Here is a 25,893-nt window from a genome sequence, read left to right on the forward strand (position 1 = left end):
TGATATCTGATAGAGCAGAACTTTGTTCTTCTTCAAAAGTTTTGGTTATTATCGACCCACTGAAAGTGTGTGTGCGCACACACACATTTACACCATGTAGTCAAGTTCTTTAAAAACTCTCCTGGAATTTTGATTAGAGTTACATTAATTCCATAACATCAATTAGGGGAGAATTTACATATTTATATTGAGTTTTCTAATCCACAAACATGTATATCTCCGTATTTCTTACATCTTTCAAAATATATCTCAATACATGGGCCTTGCACATTTTTAAATAGATTTATTCTTAGATAATTGACATCCTGTGATGCTTGTAATTTCAGTTTTCTAATTCTCTTTTGCTAGTGTACAGGAGTACAGTTGATGTGTGAATGTTGATTTTATACCCAGCAACTTTGCTAAACTCTTATTAATTATAAATTTATTCATATATTAACTTGGATTTGGCTACAGAAGCAATGTGCACTAAATAATGACAGTTTTCTTTTTCCTTTCCATGTTTCAAGTCTTTTATTTATTTTTCCCTACTGCATTGGCAAAGAGCTTAGTTCAAAAATAATAGATCTTTCCTTGTAGGTTTTAATTCTGTCTTTGGATTTTTAGTTTTCTTGATGTTTGGCTTATCTTAAATATTTTCTATCTTTTTTTTTCAGCATATCCTTTTCATGGCAAGTAGAGGCCATGTCTCTTGCACTATACTTAGGGTGAACAACATTTTCCTGGTTATTTTATCAAATCACATTATTTCTTTTGGAGTCTTTTGGATGGCGTACCTCTTTTAATGTTTTGTTCTTTACTCATCTTTGAATGAGTCAGATTTTCTCCCCTGGGGACAGTCTAAGCCCTGCCTCAGATCTACAGATGTTGACCAGTTCAGCATGCAAAACCCCCAGTACAGTTTGCACTTCCTAGCAGCCTTTTATCTTTTACACATCATCGCTCTTAGGTGCGAACTCCTTCCCTCACTTCTGGTTCTTAGACACTGTGATCTGATGGGATTCTTGGGGAACTATAATCACCTTCATATGCGGTTATCAGTGTTCTTTTTGTCCCCACACTGTCAGACTGCCACACCTCCCCCTACCTCCTGTCCAGTTGTGTTTTAAGAACTTCTGATCCAAACAGTTGTAGAAACTTGGCTGGGGGGAGAGGTGAGCACCCAGCCACCTCAGAAAGCCCCATCTGGGCTTTAGAGATAAATGTGCAATTTTCTAGTTGCTGCAGACCCTGGGTTTCAAAATGGAGGCATACAAGAGGGGTGAAGGGTTTTTCTGTCCTTCCTCTGGTCATCTCCATTTTTTTTCCCAACTGTCCCCATTGGACTCACATGTGGTGAATGTTCTTCCACCTCTGGCATTAGGTTAAAGCACTGCTGGGAGTCTTTACTTATCTGCCTCTTCATAGTTTTTTAGGATGAGTTTGGGAGAGGCTGCAACATTTTAAGCTAGAGTTCCCCAAAGTCTATGATGCCTCCGTACAACTGGCGACTTTATGAATTATGGTAAATAACCCTGAACACATTATGAGAAGGTTGTCCCTTTTAAGATCCCTTAAAAAAGCTTTTTCTTTTTTTATAAATTTATTTATTTATTTGTTTGTTTTTATTTTTGGCTGTGTTGGGTTGTCATTGCTGTGTGCCAGCTTTCTCTAGTTGTTGTGAGCGGGGGTTACTCTTCGTTACGGTGCACGGGCTTCTCACTGCGGTGGCTTCGCTTGTTGTGGAGCACAGGCTCTAGGCACGCAGGCTTCAGTAATTGTGGCACACGGGCTCAGTAGTTGTGGCTTGTGGGCTCTAGAGTGCAGGCTCAGTAGTTGTGGTGCACGGGCTTTAGAGCGCAGGCTCAGTAGTCGTGGCGCATGGGCTTAGTTGCCCCATGGCATGTGGGATCTTCCCAGACCAGGGCTCAAACCCATGTCCCTTGCATTGGCAGGCAAATTCTTAACCACTGAGCCACCAGGGAAGCCCCGAAAGCTTTTTCTTTTGAAGTAGTTACAGACCCACGGGAAATTGCAAACAAATGGGTCTTGTGCTCCCTTCAGCCTGCTTCCTCCAGTGCATTTTGGGTAACTGGTACAATAACAAAATCAGGCCATTGGCATTGGTACAGTCCACAGAGCATGTTTGGACCCCACCAGTTACGCATGTGCGCGTATGTGTGGGCATGTGTGGGTGTACGTGGTCCTATGCACGTGTAGCTTCATGGAAATAAACACCACAGATACAGGACAGTTCCATCACCATAAGGCTTCCTGGTGCTCCCCCTTTATAGCCACACCCTCCCTTCCCCAGGCACTAACTTCTGGCAACCGCTCATCTGTGTCCTGTTTCTATAATTTTGTTTTTTAAGAATGTTAGGTAAGTGGAATCATACAGTATACACTTTTTTGAGATTGGCTTTATTACCTCAGCATAATTCTCTTTCACTCTTTCTGAGTTGGATAAACAGACTTAGTCTGGTATTAATATGATGTAATAGTCAGGAAAAGCTAAGCCTGTTAAAAATTATTAGTATTGAAGTGTGCCATGCATACAGAAACGTCTAGAAATCATAAGGATATAACTTATTGGGTTGCCACCTACACCACTCCCATATAGTGTGAATGCGCCATTATCACTGTCGTCTTGATCAGAAACAGAACATGACCAGAACCTCTGAGGCCTTCCTCCAGGTCCTGCTCACAGACAACCACTGTCAGAGATGACTTTTGCCTGTTTTGAGCCTGCGTTCATGGAATCATACATTGTACTCTCTTTGTGGCTGATTTCTTTCACTCAATATTATGTGTACGCGATTCATCCATGTTGCGTAGAGCTACGGCTCACTTATTTTCATTACTTTATAGTTTTCTATTGCATGACTGTCCCGCAATTTATTCATTCTCCTATTAGTGGACACTTGAATTGTTTTCAGTCTTTGGCTATTACATATAGTTCTGCTAGGCTCATTCTTGCATGAATCTTTTGGCATATGTATGAAGGTGTTTCTGTTGCGTGTATACCTAGAAGTAGAATTGCTGGGTCCTAGGGCCTGAGGATCTGTAGTAAATACTCCTAGAGAGTTTTCCAAATTGGTTGTACCAGTTAACACTTGTGCCAGCAGTGTTGTTTCACTTCCTCACCAACATTTGATATTGTGTCTTTCTCGTTGTATTCGTATTCATGGGTATGGACTGGTATCTCGCTGTGGTCTTCATTCGCATTTTCCTGAAAGCTAATGACTAATGTTTACTCACCATGAAGATATCTTCTTTTGCGAATGCCTCTTCAGCTCTTTTGCTCATTGCTCTTCTTATGGATTTATAGGATGGTTTTTGTTTGTTTTTTATGCTTTTCTTAAAAATATTGTGGATGTGAGTCCTTTGTTATTAATATGCATAGTAAATACCTTCTCGCGCTCTGGCTTACCTTTTCATTCTAGCACTTGTGTCTCTAGAGTAACAGATCTTCTTAAATTTAATATAGACCGTTCATCAATATTTTCCTTTAGTACTTTTGTTTCACGTTTAAACTTTTTTTTAACCTACCCCAAGATCATGAATATATTTTTCTATGTTCTAGTAATAAGATTTCTTTTGACACTAACATATTTCCATTGAAATTATTTGACTTAATTAAAAATTAAGTAAGAGTAATCAATTAAGCAATAGTGCCTGGAAAAATTCATGGAGATGATAAGCAAGGGATTGAGGTTTGAGAAGTGCTCTTTTGAACCAATTATTCCTTTTTTGGCTTTATAAGCGATATGTAAAGAACAGACTTAATTTTCCATGACGATGCAGACATAGTGATTATTAGTTATATTGGATTGTATTACAAATTCATTCATTCATTCACGCGGGAAACACCGATTTGGGCTTTGGGACTTCAATGATGAGAACTCATGGTTGCTGCCCTGGGACCTTCACAGTGTGGTCTGTACTTTTCTTAGGTTGGGGTGGGTAGGATGAGAGGGGTGGGTGTTGAGGGACGAAGTCTCTGGAGGCTTTGCGTGTGAGGCCACCACTGATCTGAGGTCGGAGCTTCTAGATTATACGAGGGTCTGGCAGGCTCCAGGCATGAGTGGCTTCCACCAGCGTGGGCTGATACCCAGCTCCCTGAGAGTTTCCTCTGCTTGACCCCCTGGGGCCTGGGAAAGAGAATCCCGAGTTTGTGCAGCGTTACGGGTAAGGGACACCAGCCAACCAAGGTCTCAGAAGATTCACTTGGGAGCCTTAGACTCGGGCCCGGGCCACTCTGCCGTCCCGTGGATCAGAGTCTCTGGGGAGGGGGTCTAGGTATCTTTTTTTTTTTTTTCTCTCCAGAAGATTCTGATGTTGGGTCAGGGTGAGAACTGCTGCCTGAAGGAGTCCAGAAGTGAGGGAGGAGCTTTCCAGGGGTGATTAGATAAGGCTGGGATTAGCTCCTTTGCAAGACCCCAAGGGAGGCGTGCCCTCTGGGAAGCCAGCGACTTCTGAGACGGGCAAAGAGCCACTGCAAACACTCTCCGGTGCACCAGGAAGGGCCCTCACACTCTCACTGATCCAAGGGAATGTCAAGTTCAGAAAGGCGAAGGAAAGAATGTTCTAAGACTTATCCGGTTTATAGGCGACCATGAAAACAAAAGTTCAGCATGGCTGTGAGCTTGCCCCTGGCAGTGCTCTCGAGGTCTATGGAGAACCCTTTGCTCTGTTTCCAGCAGACTTCACAGCAGGCCAGAAGACCTTGGACTCTGAGCTCCCCTCTGCCAACTGGTGACCCCCGTCCCAGCCTCACTTCCTGTCTTCCCTGTGACCCCACATGCCACCATGCAACTTGCATTTGTACCACACTGTGGAGTTTTCCAGTCCAAGGGCGGTGGCGTAAAGACCGTGCCTGGGATTTTATGCCACACTTGATTTTCAAATTCTAACTCAGGTACTTCGGAGCTGCTTAACTCTGTGTAAGCCTCTTTGAGTCCTTGTTTACGTGTAAAATGGGGATGGTAATGCCCATCTCTCACGGTTCTTGTGAAGATTAAATGACAAAGTGTCTTCAGAGGGTCTGACTCACGGTAGTTGCTTTCATTGCTCCCCAAACCTTTTAAAATGATTCTCTTGACTCTCATAACAGCCTCGCCTGCAGACAGATTTAGGGCACTGAGGGTGTTCTAGTCTGACTGTGCTCCGTAACTTATAGGCCACAAAATGAAATGCCATGAGCGCCCCTGATGTGTTACAGAGCTGATACATGCACATATGGTAATGGATGGTGGCGAGAGTAATAAATATATTGCCGTAGTGCTAATGCCCATTTTGTAAAGTGGCTGCAATGCAGAGAATTTTAGCCAGGGACAGATTTAGTTAAACGTGTGTGTGCCTGCGTGCACTTGTCGAAGGGGAGGTGTGGAATGCGGCAGAGGGTCCCCTTTTCGCCCACGTCCTGGGAACAGAGCTCAGGCCTGGGAGGCAGTGCCCCGCTCAGCACAGGGTGTTCTCAGGAGCCGCGCTGCCTGGAAGAGGAAAGTCGAGTCATCTGTGACGACTGTCACTCTTTCCTCCAGATTATGACACATCTCCCATCTCTAATTAATATTTTCCTGAAGTGTTCTTTTCACACATTTTTTTTCATGTTCTCCTCACCCACATGCTTCCCAGGATTAGAGTCTTTTCCTCTTAGAAAAAACAAAAATGTGATTTGATGATAAAGGGTTTTGTTTGTTTTTGGAGGAGGAACAGGGAGCTGCCTCGAGGGCTGTTCAGGGGCTGCTGCTGGGACAGCTTGGCCCAGGAGCTGAGTCCTGGCTGAGTTACTGCCAGAGCTACTACCTCCGTGCAGCCTGGCTGGGGACTCAGAACACAGGGGAGGGGTGAAGAGCTGGGAATGAGCTTCCCATTGACTTCAAGCACTCTTTCAGCCTAGTAATTATCTCCTCAGTTGACATTATAATCTTGATTATAATACCAACATATCACGCTCCAGTAATGATGCCATCACTCTGCCTGGCCTTTTGACTTTCTGATTGTGGAGATTTAAATTAAGCTTTGAAACACTTGTGTCTTCTCCATTTATTTGATCCTCGAGGCAGCACCCCTGGCTTCCTGAGTAATATTTTCTGAAGATGGAGAAAAGTCCTGCCTGTTGGGAGATGGTATCATGACGGACTGCTCTCTGGACAGAGGCCGGGTGTATCTTTGAGAATGTAAGACCAAAGGAATTCCAGCTTCTTGCTTCCACTTAGCATTGCTTTTGGAGTTCTTTGGCAGGTAGAGCGCACTGGGCTCTTTTGGGGGGAGTCACTGCACAGAGCCCTCAGCTCTTATGTCCCATGTGGGGTGTGTGTGTGTGTGTGTGTGTGTGTGTGTGTGTGTGTGTGTGTGTGTGTGTGTGTGTGTGTGTGTGTGTGTGTGTGTGTGTCTGACACATTAGTCCAGCAGTATTTTCAGCAAGAATCTGAGGTTATGATGGGAGTGATGAGGTTATGATTTTCTAAGCATTGACTGAAGATGCCCTTTTGACTGTTGACAGATCGTGGGTTCTAGATTCTCATTCCTTCCCCTCAGCCCTTGGATGCAGGAGTTGCCAGTGAGAAGCCTTGTGTTAGTGTGATTGTCTCTTGTCTCCTGGAAGCCATGGACAAGGCAGGAATCGTGGCTGGGAGGAGGCCGCTCGTCTGCTTCCTGTCCCCTCTGCCCTTCTGGAGTTCCCGTTTTGAAGATACGGAGGTTTCCTTGAGACGGCTGATTCATTCTGTGGGTTTTGTTAGGCTTACAGCCTTTGGGGCTCTGGTAGCAGCAGTCCCCCACTGTGTCAAAGTCCAGGCCGCAGCTGAGTGAAGTTCTGCAGGTGTCCCCTCGAGGACCAAGAGGTGGTCTCGAGAGCTGGCCAGGTTTCGTGATCATCCTGTGTCGTTTTCTTTCCCACGTGGTATTGTTCTACATTGCGGGTGAGTCCAAGGAGGAGAGGCAGCTTTTATTCTGGACGTTGAGCAGACCTGCCAAAAATCTTGAAAATGATCACGAGGCCACCTGAAGGCTTCCGAATCCTGGGGCAGCATCAGGCCGGTGCCAGTGGAACTGTCACTTCCTCTCTTGTGCTCTTTGCCACGCTGGGCAGCAGTACCTCTGCTTCCCTGTGCTGGTACAGGCAGCCTCCCGGCAGATGTGGGCAGGGGAGAGCGTGGCATCGTTTGAAAGCCCGGAGCTGAGAGTCTGGAGACCGGGATCTGAGGCGTGGCTCTGCCGCTGGCAGGGACGCCTCGGGTGGTTCGCGTCGAGTCTCGGGGCCTCGGTTTCCTCTTCTGAGAACTCAAGGGGAGGACTTGATGGCGTCTCAGGTCCCGGCAGGTCTGAATTCCTCTGGCTGCAGCACCTGGACAGACTTTCTACCTGGTGCCCGCAGAGCATGCCCTGCGGGCACTGTTCCGCCACCTCCTCCAGCCTCCCAGGACCAGAAGGGCTTTTTCCCTGCAGGGGTTTGTTGTGGCTGGACAGACACGCTCACGTCCCCAGGGATCCCCAGGGGCACTTCCATCTCAGCAGTGACCCACCGGGCTTTTAAAATTTGCCTCTGTTACACTAGGGATTTTTCACAGAAGTAGATTTTGTTCACTTCTCCTCCCGAGTGTTTGTTTTCTTTCTCCAGGGCCAGATTTGAGGAAGGTAGCATCACTTGGAGATTTCCAGCCCCACGGTAGGGTGGGTGGTGAGAATAGCAGCCCAGGAATCAGGAGGCCTGGGATCCGGCCCCAGGGCTGCCGTTAAAGCTCTTATCCGTAGGGACGATGGGCTGGATTGGGATGATGGCCAAGGGCCTGCCCAAGCGCTAGCATCTTATTCCAGGGGCAGCTTGGACAAAACTGCGTGGAGTGGCCATTCTCAAAATTGCCACTTTTGCCAGGAACGGAAGACAATAGGTTTGTTTGTTTTTGTGTTTTTCTGTCGCTCTGCTCATTAGTATTCACAATACAAAGGCAAGAGTTGCTGAAGCGAAATCAACACGTTCTGATTAATTTGCAGAGCTCAGCCATGGAATCGTTCTGAAATTTCTAACCAGTAACTCTCCCTGGCTGAGTCACACTGCGGAAGGATCCTTAATTGGAAACAGCCTCAGACAGTAGCATGGACAGCATCAGACAGAAGGAATATCAGGGCAAAAACACCCAGAAAGGAAATGCCGACAAGAAGGAAAACTGGCACAATGTCAACAGTTGAATCGACAGCGTTGGTCCGGAAACGCTGCGCATACCAGTGAGTGGGGCTGCAGTGCTGAGCGGGAGCTCAGGGGAAAGACGGAGAAGCACGTGGCCAGATTTAGAAAACCAGAAGTTTCTGTCAACATCTGTCCTTGTTTTTAATAAGCGTTGTCCTTTCCAGGTTGCCCGCCTCTCGGTCTGGAAACCTTAAAAATCACAGACTTCCAGCTCCACGCGTCCACTTCGAAGCGCTACGGCCTGGGGGCGCATCGGGGGAGACTCAACATCCAGGTACAGGCGCCCGCGCCGTGGGAAGGATTCTGACTGCAGGGCTAGTTGCTCTGGCCACAGACACAGCGATGGTTCACTGAGCTCGGGGGCAGGCTCCGTGTCTGGCATTTAACACGAATTAGCTCTAATTCTCACGATGGGGAGGGCCTTGCTGCAGAATCCGCATTTTAGAGAATGAGCCCTGAGACTCAGGATACGTGTCTCCAGAGACTAGTTAGTAAAAAGGATGCTGCTGCTTCCTGGGCCCAGATAGGTCACCTCCATGTGATTGATCTGTGAGAAAAGGGCGGGAGAGAAGGCTGGACAGCTGCGGCCATGGGCCGGCAGTGACCTTTGTCCTCTCTTGCCTCCCTGCTGATGCTTCTCACCTCTGCCACACTTGCTTCTTCCAGGCTGTTCTGTGGCTCCTTCCGTTGTGTTCCGCCAGGTCAAACCCTTAGTAGTGTTCATCGTGTCTGGCCTCCCTCCCGGAGGCTCAAAGGCCTCCGTAACCTTGGCCCTCGGTGCTGTCAAGGTCCTGCTCCTGGAAGGTGGGCTCCTCCAGGCTCCCTCCTTGCACCGTGCGCTTCCTGGCTGCAGGCCTTTTCCCAAGCAGGTCCCCGGCCTGCAACGTCCCCTCCCTCCACTTTGCCCAAGCAGTGTAAACCCTGGTTCAGCCGTGACATCGCGTCCTTGTGCTGCTCTCACAACTTGTCGTAAGTGTAGCCACTTATGCAGCACAGGTTCATCCTCTTACAGTTCTGGAGGATAGACGGCTCGTTGGGCTCCAGTCGAGGTGTCGGTAGGGCTGTGTTCTTTCTGGAGGTTCTCAGGGAGACTTGTTTCTTACCCTGTTCCAGCTTCTAGAGGCTCCCACATTCCTTGTTTTTCTAAGCCAGCGGTGGCAGGTTGAGACCTTCTCAGGCTGCCACCTCTCTGGTTCTCTCTTCTGCCTCCCTCTTCCGCTTTTAAGGACTCTTGTGAGTACATCGAGCCCACCTGGATAGTCTGGGACCATCTCCCCATCCTAAGCAGCCTTAACTGCATCTGCAACCTTCATTCCCCTTTGTCACGTAACTTCGAGTGCTCGCGGGTTCTAGGATTAGCACGTGACGTCTTTGTTGGGGAGGGGGTTGTTTTTCTGCCAACGCATCTCGGGTGCCTTTTCCCTCCTGCTCTGGTTCCAGCTGATCTACCCCTTCTCAGGTTGGTGTTTGATCCCATGCCATCCTATGTGGTTCTCCAAGAGTGTGGTTCCCTGATATTTTAGTTTCTTTCCCCACCTGATCCATAACTGTGTGGTTTCCAAGCCCTTTGGCACATGTGCCGTCTCAGCAAGCCTCCGGGGAGGAAGGCAGTCCTTTCATGCACACGATGTGGGGTCGTCAAGGCTGCACTCAAGGCTCACAGCTTCTAAGCGGCAGAGCTGACAACTCATTCCCCCAGCTGTCACTGTAAACGTGCTACGGGCAGCTGCCGTGCTGAGAACTGGACAAGAGTGCATGAGACCCCTTCCCAGGGAGCCCCTGGGCTCAGCAGGGGGACATCTGAGCAGAGCTCCGACTCCAAGGATCTCTTCCCTCCTCTCGACCGCATCAAATAGACTTTCAAAGCACTCAACCATAACCACTTTTCAGTTCAGAAGAATTCAGGTAGTACGTTTTCAGAACGAACTTTCATGAAATCTAAAGTTGGTTTAAAAATATTTGTTCTTCTTCCTTTTTAATAACAGCTGGTAAGAAACATTTGGGTGTGTACAGCTGGACACTTTACCAGAGGATGCAGACAGGAGTACCTGCTAATAATCTGAGTGCCTCCAGCATCTGTCATGGGCTGCAGTCCTCCAAGTAAATGAAGTCAGACCTGAGCAGGGCTACGTCCAAATGTCTGCAGGCCTGCTTCCTGCATTACTTAGTGGATCTGTCATCTGATGCCTTGGATTCTTTCTCTAGAAATGAAGTTATCCTTTATGAAAGAGGAAGTGTTCACATTTACCCACACTTCCGGTCAGAAAAGGAGAGGCCCAGTGAGTCCTAAATATGTGGGGGGGGGGGAGGGCAGAGGATAGGGGTCACATGCTTCCAGTTGGGAAACCCATGGGCAGAGTGGACACGCCGCATGCAGTCCAGTCGGTCAGGCTGAGTTCAGACCTTGACCTTGACACATCTAGATCTGGGGACTTTGGGAACAATTATCTCACGTCTCTGAGCCTCAGTTTCCTCATCAGAAACATGGGAGTCCCAAGCGCTCACAGGATTCCTTGAGCAGTGAAATGAGATGATTTATAATTTTAAAACATTTTCTGGGATTTCTCACTCCTCTGCTTAAAGTGTTCGGTAGCTTTAAGGACAGACGCCCTTTGGTGGGTCCCACGTTCCAGAATTGGTGCCAGGATTGGTGCCAGGTGAGGCGTGATTCCACTGCCACAGGTGCCCCAAAATGCATCTTCCCACACATGCAGTTTGAATGCAGTGTAAACATAACTGCATCTTGTCTCACATCTGAGTATTTGGTAGGCTTGTCAAGCTCATAGAATTTTATGTGTGAGAAACAGCAAGGTATTGGAATTAGAAACCGTATTTAAACGCATTTAGTGCAGGATGTGAGCGAGGTCAGTCCAGCCCTTTGCTGGTCAGGCTCTGCAGGCATGATTGTGATCCACCCAGAACTCAGGCTCGGCCGCTCCCTGGTCCTCCTGCTGACGAGCCGACAGGCTTTAGGCAAGATGCTCACCTTCGCTCACTTCTCGGAATGTGAGGATCAGAAGGAGGAAGAAGGAGAGTCATCCTCAGCAATTCTCAAATGCCACGTTCGTGCCCATTAAAATCTGTTCACTCACCTGACCGTTGCAAAGTGCCCTTTATGTACCAGAACTGTACGGCCCTTATAGAGCCAAGAAGAAAAGCTCCTGTTTGTTCCCTTTCCTCCAGATGCCTCAGTCTCCAGCAGAAGGAGAGCTGGAAGCAGCTCTGATAGTCACTGGTGCTGTGCTGAGTGCTTTACCTGCATTATTTCATTTATTCCTTGGCGTGAGACAAGGACTATTATTATTATTACTTCTGTCTCATAGAAAACAGCTGCATGGATCGGTAGAGTAACTTTGTTGAGATTTCCCAGGAGAGGCAGGATGTGACTCCAAGCTGCTTTAAACCTGGAGCTGCTGCTCCAAACGACGCCATAAAACTGTCGCGACCAACAGCTAAAGTGTTCTAGGCATCTCCGGATGATTATTAAACCATGTGCGAGTCTCTTTTCTGACGTTTATCTCACATTGATTTACTCATGGGCCACCCTCCCCAGGTCGTGTGAATCTTGTTTTTCTGAGATTCCCACACTGTCAGCACTGTGTCTGCACATATGTATGTGCCTCATAGGTGCTCCTGGGGAGCTGCTGCAGTGCGAAGGGCACCGTGGCTGCCTTGAAGTCTCCCCGAAGTGGATGGGGTTGGTGCAGGCAGGTTGGACGTCTTGGTGTTTCGTTATTGCAAATTTGCTCATGTGTGATTGGCAAGTATGGGATGATGTCATTGTGGCACAGAAGTAGGGTTGGTTCATGTACCATTTTTGCCAGTACATCAGTGTTTTGCGGGACCAGGCGGCAGCCCTGACCCCGGGGACCATCAACACGGCTGCGGGCAGAAGCCTCGGAAGAACTCGGTCCTGTCCATGGTGCTCGTCACTCTGCGGTGCCCTGGCTAGGGTGGCCGTGTGCCCTGTCCTAGGACGCTTACCACTCAGGTCCTTCGCCCATTTGCTCACAACCCAGCAGCTTCCATTCTTCCTTACACCCCTTTCCACCATACTGCTTTAACTGTGGTTTTTTAAGGTCAAATTCTATCATCATAGCTGTATTTAAAAAATTGTTTTAAATCAGGGCTTCCCTGGTGGCGCAGTGGTTGAGAGTCCGCCTCACCCCTTCCACCACGTGAGGACAAAGGAGAAGACAGTCGTCTATGAACCAGGAAGCAGGCCCTCCCTCACCAGACTCCGAATCGGCCGGCACCTTGATCTTGGACTTTCCAGCCACCAGAACTGTGAGGAATAAATCTGTGTTGCTCCTAAGCCCCCCAGTCTAAGGCATTCTTTTACAGCATCTCCCAACGGACTAACACCGAGACAGGTGTTTCTGCTATAACGTGGCAAATGCAGTTCAGTAAATGCTCATCGTCTGCAAAATCTTGCACTTATAAAATCCAAGTTCACAGGAAAAATAAGGTTCAAAATCTATGCAGCTCTGTAATCGGAACAACAACAACAACAACAATCAATTCCAAAAAACCATCACTACTGGTAAGGAGACACGTTAAATTGACTGAAAACAATTTTTTTTTTTTTTTTTTTTTGCGGTACGCGGGTCTCTCACTGTTGTGGCCTCTCCCGTTGCGGGGCACAGGCTCCGGACTGGCAGGCTCAGCGGCCACGGCTCACGGGCCCAGCCGCTCCGCGGCATGTGGGATCTTCCCGGACCGGGGCACGGACCCGCGTCCCCTGCATCGGCAGGCAGACTCTCAACCACTGCGCCACCAGGGAAACCCTCTGATCAGAGTTTTAAAGAAAGAGCTGTTGTTTTGAGGTTGCAAGAAAAAACATGGGGCATTAACACCTGCAGACGTCTTTGCAATGCCTGGTCACCATTATTTGACTCTCTGTGGCCCACGACCTGTCTCACGTGTGTGAGCCCTCTTTGATGAGGAAATGTGTGGTTATAATAGCATCTGTCTGAACCATTTCTCAGCACCACTGGAACGAAACACAGCTCCTCTTGTAAGTCATTCCATTCAATAAATTCCACAGAGCAGCTGGGTGCTGATATTAGAACCCACTGCCAATGACCTGATCATCTTTTTACCTGACATGAGGTGTAAGCCATGAAGATGGCCAACGCCCGTGGCCTCAGATATACCCACAGGGAGTCAGTTATAGAGCATTGAACCAAGTTTTATCCTGATGTCGAAGTTCACGAGCATGGGCACATCCCACACATCTGTCCCCTTGTCCTCTTTGGCCCTGAGACACCTGGTGCCCCACGTTTATCTGGGCGGGGAGCGTATGGGGACCACCCAGGGCAGCATGGTTTTCTCAGGCGTCACCTCGCTCTCCCCCGCTCCTGCCTGTTGCTGGAATCATCTGCACCCGAGGTCTTCTGACCCCAAAGCCTGTCTGTTCCTTCACACCATCCCATTTCTCTGCCTGTCAGCCTCCCATTTCTTTCTGGCTGTACAAACCCTTGCTGTGACTCGACAAGCCCTCACTGGGGGCTGTTTATGTGCTGGGCGCTGCAGAGGCAGAAATCATCACGGTGGGGAGAGTTTCCAAATCAAGGAATGTTGTGCTCGTTTCCGATAAAGGGATTTCATTCCGCATCTGGCTTCAAGAAACAGTCTGGGACACAGTGTTTGGATGCCAAGATGTTGGAATTTGTGGTATTAGGATTTTTATGGGAATAGCAGGACTGAGTATTTTAAATCATGACTTTTGGAAAGTTCAAAGTGAGAATTTGCCATAATGAGGTTGACGTCCTGGTCTCATTCTCGGAAGCATCGTGAAACGCGAGTGTGATAACTAGGAACAGAGCAGGGCAACGAGGACAGGGGAGCCCCGAGTAACAGAGACGCCTGACCTTTGGATCCCAGGCCATTCTGGAAGCACCGACTCCCTGGTGCAGGAGTGGACTCCGTTCTGCTTGCCGTGTGGATTTTTCTTTACTATTTTACTAAATTTCATTAAGTTAATATTTCATTTCATCTTCAGCATACTCAGAGGGAAACTCTGGTTAGAGAAAAGGAATTGAAGTCAGAGGCTGACTGACCTGCCCTAACCCGACAGCCAGTAAGTGCAGAGCTGAGGCTCAGACTGAACTTTTCCGGCCGTAGGGTTTTCCGTGCTCCTTTTGGTGCGTCTCAGGTGCCCACGAGAAGGTTCAGTGTGTTCACTAGCTTGTGGTTTCCCCCAGCACCCCACCTTCTGACTCATCTCCTTGACCACTGGCTTCTGCATCACCTAGTACCTTCCAGGCCCACATCCTGGCGAGACCCAGAGAAGTCTGATGGGTGTCAGCAGTCGCCCCCATGGGACCTCATGTCCATTCAGTTGGCACAACCCAACTGTGCCTTCTCAAATGGTGCCTCGTGGGGATGGGCCCTCTGGGCTGTCTGCCCAGCCACACGCAGGCCAGCCAGACTGTCTCCTGGACGTGTACAGTTAAGAGTCAGGGGTGCAGGTCATTCTGAGCTGGGGCTCCAGTGGACACAGCACACACTGCACAAGCAGGGAAGCCTCGTGTGGAGAGAGTATGAAAGACAGGAAGGGAGGAGGGAAAGAAAGATCGGAACAGATTCTTTCTTGTATTCATTCATTTCGTTAAAAACCCCACCTCCTGGGGACCTTATTGGTGCTAGGCAGACACTAAAAATCACAAGTCCTGGGGAGACGATGATGAGCAAAACCAGAACCAGTCCCTGATCTTTTAGCCAATGTTTCTGGAGGACCTCCTGTGTCCTGGGCCCTGTGCTGGATGCTTGGGATGCCTCAGTGACCAAAACAGACAGAGATCCTTGCCATCTGAGAGCTTACGGTCGAGAGGGAGGGAGGCACATGAAAGCAAGAAAAGTAATAAAAATTTTTATAGAATGTTAGAAGGTGATAAGTGTGACGGAGAGAAGAAAAACAAACCTGTAGCCGACAGTGGGGTCAAGAGGGCCGGCTGTGGGGAAGGGGCAGGTTATAGTTAAAGGTGATCAAGGTCTGGGCTTTTGGGAGGTAATATCTGTGCTTAAGGATCAGCAGGGGCTCAAGTAGCTGTGGGAGGAGCATCTGGGCAGTGGGAGTGGCCTGAGTGTCCTGCGCCGACAGCAGTTACCAGTTACCAAGGAGCAGCGGAAGGCTGGTGTGGCAGGGGCTGATCTCAGCATCCCGGAGAAGAGGTAGTGCTGGCTCCGGCCAAGACGGGAGTGTGGAGGTGCTGAGAAGTGGTTGGCTGTTGGATATTTTGAAAGTAGGCTTTTCTGATGAAGTGGATGAAGTTTGGAAGAGGATGTGAGAAAAAGAGGAGTCAAGGATGCCTTCTCTGATGTTTTTTTGGCCTTGGATAATGTAATGGGGAAATGAAATTATTTAAAAAAAATTCTCACAGGTGAATGCCCAATTACAACCTGTAATGCATACGCAGAAGGAGAGGACAAGGTGCATTAGTTTCCTGGGGCCTCCATAGCAAAGTGTCACAAACTGGGCAGCTTAAAGCAATAGGAATTTATTCTCTCACAATTCAGAGGCTGGAAGTGTGAAATCAAAGTGCTTGTAGGCCTGCGCTCCCTCTGAGGCTGCGAGGAAAGGATCCTTCCTTGCCTCTTCCAGCTTCTGGTCCCCATGCGGCCCAGGATGTTCCTAGGCTTGTAGTGGCATCACTCTAGTCTCTGCCTCTGTGGTCGTGGGCGGTCTCCCTGTGTGCTCCTACATCATCTTTCCTCTCTGTATGTCTGTCTCTGTATCCAGATTTCCCCTTCTTATAAGGACACCAGTCATTGGGTTTAGGGCCCTTATCATTGCCTAACTAATTTCATCTGCAACAACCCTATTCCCAAATAAATTCACATTCTGAGGTTCCAGGGATTAGGGCTTGAACATATCTTTCTGGAGGACATAATCCAACCCATAACACCATGGCTCGCTATGCCCAAGAAACCTGCCTCAGTCTAGAAATCTGGAAGACTTTCCTGAGGATGGGCTACAAGATGTGAAGCAGGATTAGAAGTTAAGAGTTTATCAGATGAAGAGTTGGCAGAGGGGATAGGAGAGAATTCCAGGTTGAATGGAACACTGTGTGCAAAGGCCCTGTGGTGGAGAGAATATGATATATTTGAGGAACTAAAGCAAAGCCAGTATGCTGGAGCCCTGCTATGGTTGTGGAGCAATATCATGGCCAATAAACATAGTAAAAAGTGCTCTTTATCATTAGTCATCAAGTAAATACAGATTAAAATCACAACGAGATGTGATAGGCACTAGGATGGCTTTTTAAAAAAGGACAATATCAGAGCAGAAGCAAGAAGAACTACAATCCTGCAGCCTGTGGAACAAAAACCACATTCACAGAAAGATAGACAAGGTGAAAAGGCAGAGGGCTATGTACCAGATGAAGGAACAAGATAAAACCCCAGAAAAACAACTAAATGAAGTGGAGATAGGCAACCTTCCAGAAAAAGAATTCAGAATAATGATAGTGAAGATGATCCTGGACCTCAGAAAAAGAATAGAGGCAAAGATCGTGAAGATGCAAGAAATGTTTAACAAAGACCTATAAGAATTAAAGAACAAACAGAGATGAACAATACAATAACTGAGATGAAAACTACACTAGAAGGAATCAATAGCAGAATAACTGAGGCAGAAGAATGGATAAGTGACCTGGAAGACAGAATGGTGGAATTCACTGCTGTGGAACAGAATAAAGAAAAAAGAATGAAGAGAAATGAAGACAGCCTAAGGGACCTCTGGGACAACATAAAACGCAACAACATTCTCATTATAGCGGTTCCAGAAGAAGAGAGAGAGAAAGGACCAGAGAAAATATATGAAGAGATTATAGTTGAAAACTTCCCTAACATGGGAAAGGAAATAGCCACCCAAGTCCAGGAAGCGCAGCTAGTCCCATACAGGATAAACCCAAGGAGAAACACACTGAGACACATAGTAATCAAATTGGCAAAAATTAAAGCCAAAGAAAAATTATTGAAAGCACCAAGGGAAAAATGACAAATAACATACAAGGGAACTCCCATAAGGTTAACAGCTGATTTCTCAGCAGAAACTCTACAAGCCAGAAGGGAGTGGCATGATATACTTAAAGTGATGAAAGGGAAGAATGTACAACCAAGATTACTCTACCCAGCAAGGATCTCATTCAGATTCGATGGAGAAGTCAAAAGCTTTACAGACAAGCAAAAGCTAAGAGAATTCAGCACCACCAAACCAGCTCTGCAACAAATGCTAAAGGAACTTCTCTAAATGGGAAACACAAGAGAAGAAAAGGACCTGCAAAAAAAAAACCCAAAACAATTAAGAAAATGGTCATAGGAACATAGATACCGATAATTACCTTAAACGTGAATGGATTAAATGCTCCAACCAAAAGACACAGGCTTGCTGAATGGATACAAAAGCAAGACCCATATATATGCTGTCTACAAGAGTCCCACTTCAGACCTAGGGACACATACAGACTGAAAGTGAGGGGTTGGAAAAAGATATTCCATGCAAATGGAAATCAAAAGAAAGCTGGAGTAGCAATACTCCAGATAAAATAGACTTTAATTCAGATAAATTAGACTTTAAAATAGACTTTAAAATAAAGAATGTTACAAGAGACAAACTGTCACTGCAGATGACACTATATGATATGTATGATACTATACATAGGGAATCCTAAAAATGCCACCAGAAAACTACTAGAGCCAATCAATGAATTTGGTAAAGTTGCAGGATACAAAATTAATGCACAGAAATCTCTTGCATTCCTATACACTAATGATGAAAAATCTGAAAGAGAAATTAAGGAAACATTCCCATTTACCATTGCAACAAAAAGAATAAAATACCTAGGGATAAACCTACCTAAGGAGACAAAAGACCTGTATGCAGAAAACTATAAGACACTGATGAAAGAAATTAAAGATGATACAAACAGATGGAGAGATATACCATGTTCTTGGATTGGAAGAATCAATACTGTGAAAATGACTATACTACCCAAAGCAATCTACAGATTCAATGCAATCCCTATCAAATTACCAATGGCATTTTTTATGGAACTAGAACAAAATATCTTAAAATTTGTATGGAGACACAAAAGACCCCGAATAGCCAAAGCACTCTTGAGGGAAAAAACGGAGTGGGAGGAATCAGACTCCCTGACTTCAGACTATACTACAAAGCTACAGTAATCAAGACAATATGGTACTGGCACAAAAACAGAAACATAGGTCAATGGAACAAGATAGAAAGCCCAGAGATAAACCCACACACCTATGGTCAACTAATCTATGACAAAGGAGGCAAGCATATACAATGGAGAAAAGACAGTCTCTTCAATAAGTGGTGCTGGGAAAACTGGACAGCTACATGTAAAGGAATGAAATTAGAACACTCCCTAACACCATACACAAAAATAAACTCAAAATGGATTCGAGACCTAAATGTAAGACCGGACACTATAAAACTCTCAGAGGAAAACATAGGAAGAACACTCTTTGACATAAATCACAGCAAGATCTTTTTTGATCCACCTCCTAGAGTTATGGAAATAATAACAAAAATAAACAAATGGGACCTAATGAAACTTTAAAGATTTTGCAAGGCAAAGGAAACCATAAACAAGACGAAAAGACAACCCTCAGAATGGGAGAACATATTTGCAAACAAATCAACGGACAAAGGATTAATCTCCAAAATATATAAACAGCTCATGCAGCTCAATATTAAAGAAACAAACAACCCAATTCAAAAATGGGCAGAAGACCTAAATAGACATTCTCAAAAGAAGACATACAGATGGCCAGGAAGTACATGAAAAGCTGCTCAACATCACTAATTATTAGAGAAATGCAAATCAAAACTACAATGAGGTATCACCTCACACCAGTTAGAATGAGCATCATCAGAAAATCTACAAACAATAAATGCTGGAGAGGGTGTGGAGAAAAGGGAATCCTCTTGCACTGTTGGTGGGAATGTAAATTGATACAGCCACTATGGAGAACAGTATGGACGTTCCTTAAAAAACTAAAAATAGAATTACCATATGATCCAGTAATCCCACTACTGGGCATATACCCAGAGAAAACCATAATTCAAAAAGATGCATGCACCCCATTTTTCATGGCAGCACTATTTACAATAGCCAGGTCATGGAAGCAACCTAAATGCACATTGACAGATGAATGGATAAAGAAGAAGTGGTACATGTATACAATGGAATATTATTCAGCCATAAAAAGGAACGAAATTGGGTCATTTGTTGAGACGTGGATGGGTCTAGAGACTGTCATACAGGGTGAAGTAAGTCAGAAGGAGAAAAACAAATATCGTATATTAACGCATGTATGTGGAACCTAGAAAAATGGTACAGGTGAACCGGTTTGCAGGGCAGAAGTTGAGACACAGATGTAGAGAAAAAAACGTATGGACACCAAGGGGGGAAAGCTGCGGCGGGGTAGGGATGGTGGTGTGATGAATTGGGTGATTGGGATTGACATATATACACTGATGTGTATAAAATTGATGACTAATAAGAACCTGCTATATAAAAAAATAAAACAAAATTCAAAAAAAAGAAAAAGGACAATATCAGGTGTGGGCAAAGACGTGGAGCAATAGAAATTTTTATACGTGCTGGGATTGTGAAATAGGACAGCCACTTTGGGAATCTCTTTGGTAGTATCTACTGAAGCTCAACATTCTCATACCTGTTAATCTAACAAATTCACTCTTATGCCTGAAAGAAATGCATTCATATGTGTACAAATGACATGTACAGGTAGGTTCATAGCATTATTATTCATGATACCCCCAAATGGTAATAATCCACATGTCCATCACCACTACAATGGATAAGTCATTTGTATATGCACACAGTGGAATACTATACAACAGTGAAAAGGAGTAAGTTACTGTTACCTGCAATAATATGGATGAATCTCACAGATTTCACATTGAGTGGAAGAAGCCAGGCACAAAAGAGTAGCTACATAAAGTTTCATTTATATAAAATGAGAAAACAGGAAAACCAATCCAGGAAACCCAGGGCATCAGCAGTGAAAGCACAAGGTCCTAACCACTGGACCGCCAGGGAATTCCCTAATAGATTTTACTTTTAAATGTTTTTAATTTCATACTCTAGATGTTTATTGGTTTCCTTAGCCAGTGCAAGAAAATTTTTAAAAATTGGTTTGGGGTTTACAAAATGGCTTCAAAACAATGATTGTTTCTTTTTAACCAACTTTACTGGTGACCAAGGCCTGAACTAGCAGGGAGCTCTGCTAATTTGCAGAAGGATCAGCTGATTTGCACCCAGGCAGTTTTATGGGTTTATCACAGAGGTTTACTGAAGGTAGGTATTCAGACCACGTTATGGCCTTTTATGGGAGATTAGTTACTTACCTATAATAATCAGATGTCACATCTAACATTTTTAGGTAACCACTGCCTCCAAAGGAGCTAACTCGTCGGTAGCTATGACGTTTCAGCCTCTGCTTCTAATATTTTTTTCTCAAAAGTATTTAAAAATAACTATTACTTTTTTCTGTTTCTGTCCAAATAGCACTGCGCTATGTTTGTAAAGTGGCAGGCAGCTGTTTTAATTATCCTGGAATCACTAACTAGTTACATTCACTTGGATATAACTTTTTAATTTGCTTCCGGATGTTTCTGTATAGAGGCAGCCCATGATCATGAAATATGTACAATGGAGATCAGTGATTTCACAGCAGCAGAGTGACTTTGAGATTCGCAGTCTTCTGTATGTGCCATAAAGCAAAGCATTTTGCGTAACGCCTGGAACATAGTAGGTGCTGTGTAGACACCCCGGTAATTAAAGAATAATTTTATTTTATTTATTTATTTTTAAACATCTTTATTGGAGTATAATTGCTTTACAATAGTGTGTTAGTTTCTGCTGTATAACAAAGTGAATCAGTTATATATACACATATGTTCCCATATCTCTTCCCTCTTGCATCTCCCTCCCTCCCATCCTCCCTATCCCACCCCTCTAGGTGGTCACAAAGCACCAAGCTGATCTCCCTGTGCGATGCAGCTGCTTCCCACTAGCTGTCTATTTTACATTTGGTAGTGTATACATGTCAATGCTACTCTCTTACTTTGTCCCAGCTTATCCTTCCCCCTCCCCATGTACTCAAGTCCATTCTCTACTTCTCGGTCTTTATTCCTGTCCTGCCCCTAGGTTCATCAGGACCATTTTTTTTTTAGATTCCATATATATATGTTAGCATATGGTATTTGTTTTTCTCTTTCTGACTTACTTCACTCTGTATGACAGACTCTAGGTCCATCCACCTCACTACAAATAACTCAATTTCGTTTCTTTTTATGGCTGAGTAATATTACATTGTATATATGTGCCACATCTCCTTTATCCATTCATCTGTCGATGGACACGTAGGTTGCTTCCGTGTCCTGGCTATTGTAAATAGAGCGGCAATGAACATTGTGGTACATGACTCTTTTTGAATTATGGTTTTCAAAGGGTATATGCCCAGTAGTGGGATTGCTGGGTCGTATGGTAGTTCAGTTCTATTTTTAGTTTTTTAAGGAACCTCCATCCTGTTCTCCATAGTGGCTGTATCAATTTACATTCCCACCCACAGTGCAAGCGGGTTCCCTTTTCTCCACACCCTCTCCAACATTTATTGTTTGTAGATTTTTTTGATGATGGCCATTCTGACTGGTGTGAGGTGATACCTCATTGTAGTTTTGATTTGCATTTCTCTAATGATTAGTGATGTTGAGCATCCTTTCATGTGTTTGTTGTATTCTGTATATTTTCTTTGGAGAAATGTCTGTTTAGGTCTTCTGCCCATTTTTGGATTGGGTTGTTTGTTTTTCTCATATTGAGCTGCATGAGCTGCTTGTATATTTTGGAGATTAATCCTTTGTCAGTTGCTTCATTTGCAAATATTTTCTCCCATTCTGAGGGTTGTCTTTTCATCTTGTTTATGGTTTCATTTGCTGTGCAAAAGCTTTGAAGTTTCATTAGGTCCCATTTGTTTATTTTTGTTTTTATTTCCATTTCTCTAGGAGGTGGGTCAAAAAGGATCTTGCTGTGATTTATGTCATAGAGTGTTCTGCCTATGTTTTCCTCTAAGAGTTTTATGATGTCTGGCCTTACCGTTTAGGTCTTTAATCCATTTTGAGTTTATTTTTGTGTGTGGTGTTAGGAAGTGTTCTAATTTCATTCTTTTACGTGTAGCTGTCCAGTTTTCCCAGCACCACTTATTAAAGAGGCTGTTTTTTCTCAATTGTGTATTCCTGCCTCCTTTATCAAAGATAAGGTGACCATATGTGAGTGGGTTTATCTCTGGGCTTTCTACCTTGTTCCATTGATCTATATTTCTGTTTTTGTGCCAGTACCACACTGTCTTGATTACTGTAGCTTTGTAGTATAGTCTGAAGTCCAAGAGCCTGATTCCTCCAGCTCCATTTTTTCTTTCTCAAGATTGCTTTCACTATTCGGGGTCTTTCCATACAAATTGTGCAATTTTTTGTTCTAGTTCTGTGAAAAATGCCAGTGGTAGTTTGATACGGATTGCGTTGAATCTGTAGATTGCTTTGGGTAGCATAGTCATTTTCACAGTGTTGATTCTTCCAATCCAAGAACATAGTATATCTCTCCATCTGTTTGTATCATCTTTAATTTCTTTCATCAGTGTCTTATAGTTTTCTGCGCACAGGTCTTTTGTCTCCTTAGGTAGGTTTATTCCTAGGTATTTTATTCTTTTTGTTGCAATGGTAAATGGGAGTGTTTCCTTAATTTCTCTTTCAGATTTTTCATCATTAGTGTATAAGAATGCAAGAGATTTATGTGTATTAATTTTGTATCCTGCTACTTTACCAAATTCATTGATTAGCTCTAGTAGTTTTCTGGTAGCATCTTTAGGATTCTCTATGTATAGCATCATGTCATCTGCAAACAGTGACAGTTTTACCTCTTTTCGTATTTGGATTCCTTTTATTTCTTTTTCTTTTCCTATTGCTGTGGCTAAAACTTCCCAAACTATGTTGAATAATAGTGGTGAGAGTGGACATCCTTGTCTTGTTCCTGATCTTAGAGGAAATGGTTTCAGTTTTTCACCATTCGGAAAGATGTTGGCTGTGGTTTTGTCATATATGGCCTTTGTTATGTTGAGGAAGGTTCCCTCTATACCTGCTTTCTGGAGAGATTTTATCATAAATGGGTGTTGCATTTTGTCTAAAGCTTTTTCTCCACCTATTGAGATGATCATATGATTTTTCTCGTTCAATTTGTTAATATAGTATATCACATTGATTGATTTGTTTATATTGAAGGATCCTTGCATTCCTGGGATAAACCCCACTTGATCACGGTGTATGATCCTTTTAATGTGCTTTGTTTGCTAGTATTTTGTTGAGGATTTTTGCATCTATGTTCATCAGTGATATTGGCCTGTAGTTTTCTTTTTGTGTGTGACATCTTTGTCTGGTTTTGGTATCAGGATGATGGTGGCCTCATAGATGAGTTTGGGAGTGTTCCTCCCTCTGCTGTATGTGGAAGAGTTTGAGAAGAACAGGTGTTAGCTCTTCTCTAAATGTTTGATAAAATTTGCATGTGAAGCCATCTGGTCCTGGGCTTTTGTTTGTTGGAAGATTTTTAATCACAGTTTCAGTTTCAGTGCTTGTGATTGGTCTGCTTATATTTTCTATTTCTTCCTGGTCCAGTGTTGGAAGGTTGTGCTTTTCTAATAGTTTGTCCATTTCTTTCAGGTTGTCCATTTTATTGGCATATAGTTGCTTGTAGTAATCTCTTATGATCCTGTGTATTTCTTCAGTGTCAGTTGTTACTTCTCCTTTTTCATTTCTAATTCTGTTGATTTGAGTCTTCTCCCTTTTTTTCTTGATGAATCTGGCTAATGGTTTATCAATTTCGCTTATGTTCTCAAAGAACCAGCTTTTAGTTTTATTGATCTTTGCTATTGTTTCCTTCAATTCTTTTTCATTTATTTCTGATCTGATATTTATGATTTCCTTCCTTCTGCTAACTTTGAGGGGTTTTTTTGTTGTTCTTCTTCTTACTCTAATTGCTTTAGGTGTAAGGTTAGGTTGTTTATTTGGGATTTTTCTTGTTTCTTGAGGTAGGATTGTATTGCTATAAACTTCCCTCTTAGAACTGCTTTTGCTGCATCCCATAGGTTTTGGGTTGTCGCTTTTTCATTGACATTTGTTTTTGGGTATTTTTTGATTTCCTCTTTCATTTCTTCAGTGATCTCTTGGTTATTTAGTAGAGTATTGTTTAGCCTCCATGTGTTTGTATTTTCTACATTTTTTTCCTGTAATTGATATTTACTCTTATAGTGTTGTGGTTGGAAAAGATACTTGATACAATTTCAATTTTCTTAAATTTACGAAGGCTTGATTTGTGACCCAAGATAGGGTCTGTCCTGGAGAATTTTCCATGAGCACTTTAGAAGAAAATGTATTCTGTTGTTTTTGGACGGAATGTCCTATAAATATCAATTAAGTCCATGTTGTCTAATGTGTCATTTAAAGCTTGTGTTTCCTTATTTATTTTCATTTTGGATGATCTGTCCATTGGTGACAGTGGGGTGTTAAAGTCCCCTACTATGATTGTGTTACTGTCGATTTCCCCTTTTATGGCTGTTAGCATTTGCCTTATGTATTGAGGTGCTCCTGTGTTGGGTGCATAAATATTTACAATTGTTATATCTTCTTCTTTGATTGATCCCTTGATCATTATGTAGTGTCCTTCTTTGTCTCTTGTAATAGCCTTTATTTTAAAGTCTATTTTGTCTGATATGACAATTGCTACTCCAGATTTCTTTTTGTTTCCATTTGCATGGACTATCTTTTTCCATCCCCTCACTTTCAGTCTGTATGTGTCCCTAGGTCTGAAGTGGGTCTCTTGTAGACAGCATACATATGGGTCTTGTTTTTGTATCCATTCAGCCAGTCTGTGTCTTGGTTGGAGCATTTAATCCATTTACATTTAAGGTAATTATCGATATGTATGTTCCTATGACCATTTTCTTAATTGTTTTGGGTTTGTTTTGTATGTCTTTTCCTTCTCTTGTATTTCCTGCCTAGGGGAGTTCCTTTAGCTTTTGTTGTAAAGCTGGTTTGGTGGTGCTGAATTGTCTTAACTTTTCCTTGTCTGTAAAGGTTTTAATTTCTCCGTCGAATCTGAATGAGATCCTTGCTGGGTAGAGTAATCCTGGTTATAGGTTTTTCCCTTTCATCACTTTAAATATGTCCTGGCACTCTCTTCTGGCTTGCAGAGTTTCTGCTGAAAGATCAGCTGTTAACCTTATGGGGATTCCCTTGTATGTTATTTGTTGCTTTTCCCTCACTGCTTTTAATCTTTTTCCTTTGTATTTAATTTTTGGTAGTTTGATTAATGTGGTCTTGGCGTGTTTCTCCTTGGATTTATCCTGTATGGGACCGTCTGCACTTGCGCGACTTGATTGATTATTTACTTTCCCATGTTAGGGAAGTGTTCAACTATGATCTCTTCAAATATTTTCTCAGACCCTTTCTTTTTCTCTCCTTTTTCTGGGACCCCTGAAATGGTGCATTTAATGTTGTCCCAGAGGTCTCTGTGACTGTCCTCAATTGTTTTCATTCTTTTTTCTTTTTTCTGCTCTGTGGTAGTTATTTCCACTATTTTATCTTCCAGGTCACTTATCCGTTCTTCTGCCTCAGTTAT

The 25,893-nt window shown here is 44.1% G+C and overlaps 1 protein-coding gene across 2 annotated transcripts in view; it reads left to right on the top strand.

The window, feature by feature from the left end:
• Positions 1-25,893, top strand: part of CPXM2 (carboxypeptidase X, M14 family member 2) — a 120,488-nt gene that overhangs the window by 19,990 nt on the left and 74,605 nt on the right. For both annotated transcript variants that reach the window (XM_060033887.1, XM_060033888.1), the window contains exon 3: positions 8,335-8,444. In XM_060033887.1, coding sequence (XP_059889870.1) covers positions 8,335-8,444 — 110 coding nt within the window. The remainder of the gene's footprint in view (positions 1-8,334; positions 8,445-25,893) is intronic.

The sequence above is a fragment of the Delphinus delphis genome, chromosome 16 (genome assembly GCF_949987515.2).
Source record: "Delphinus delphis chromosome 16, mDelDel1.2, whole genome shotgun sequence".
Lineage (NCBI taxonomy): Eukaryota > Metazoa > Chordata > Mammalia > Artiodactyla > Delphinidae > Delphinus > Delphinus delphis.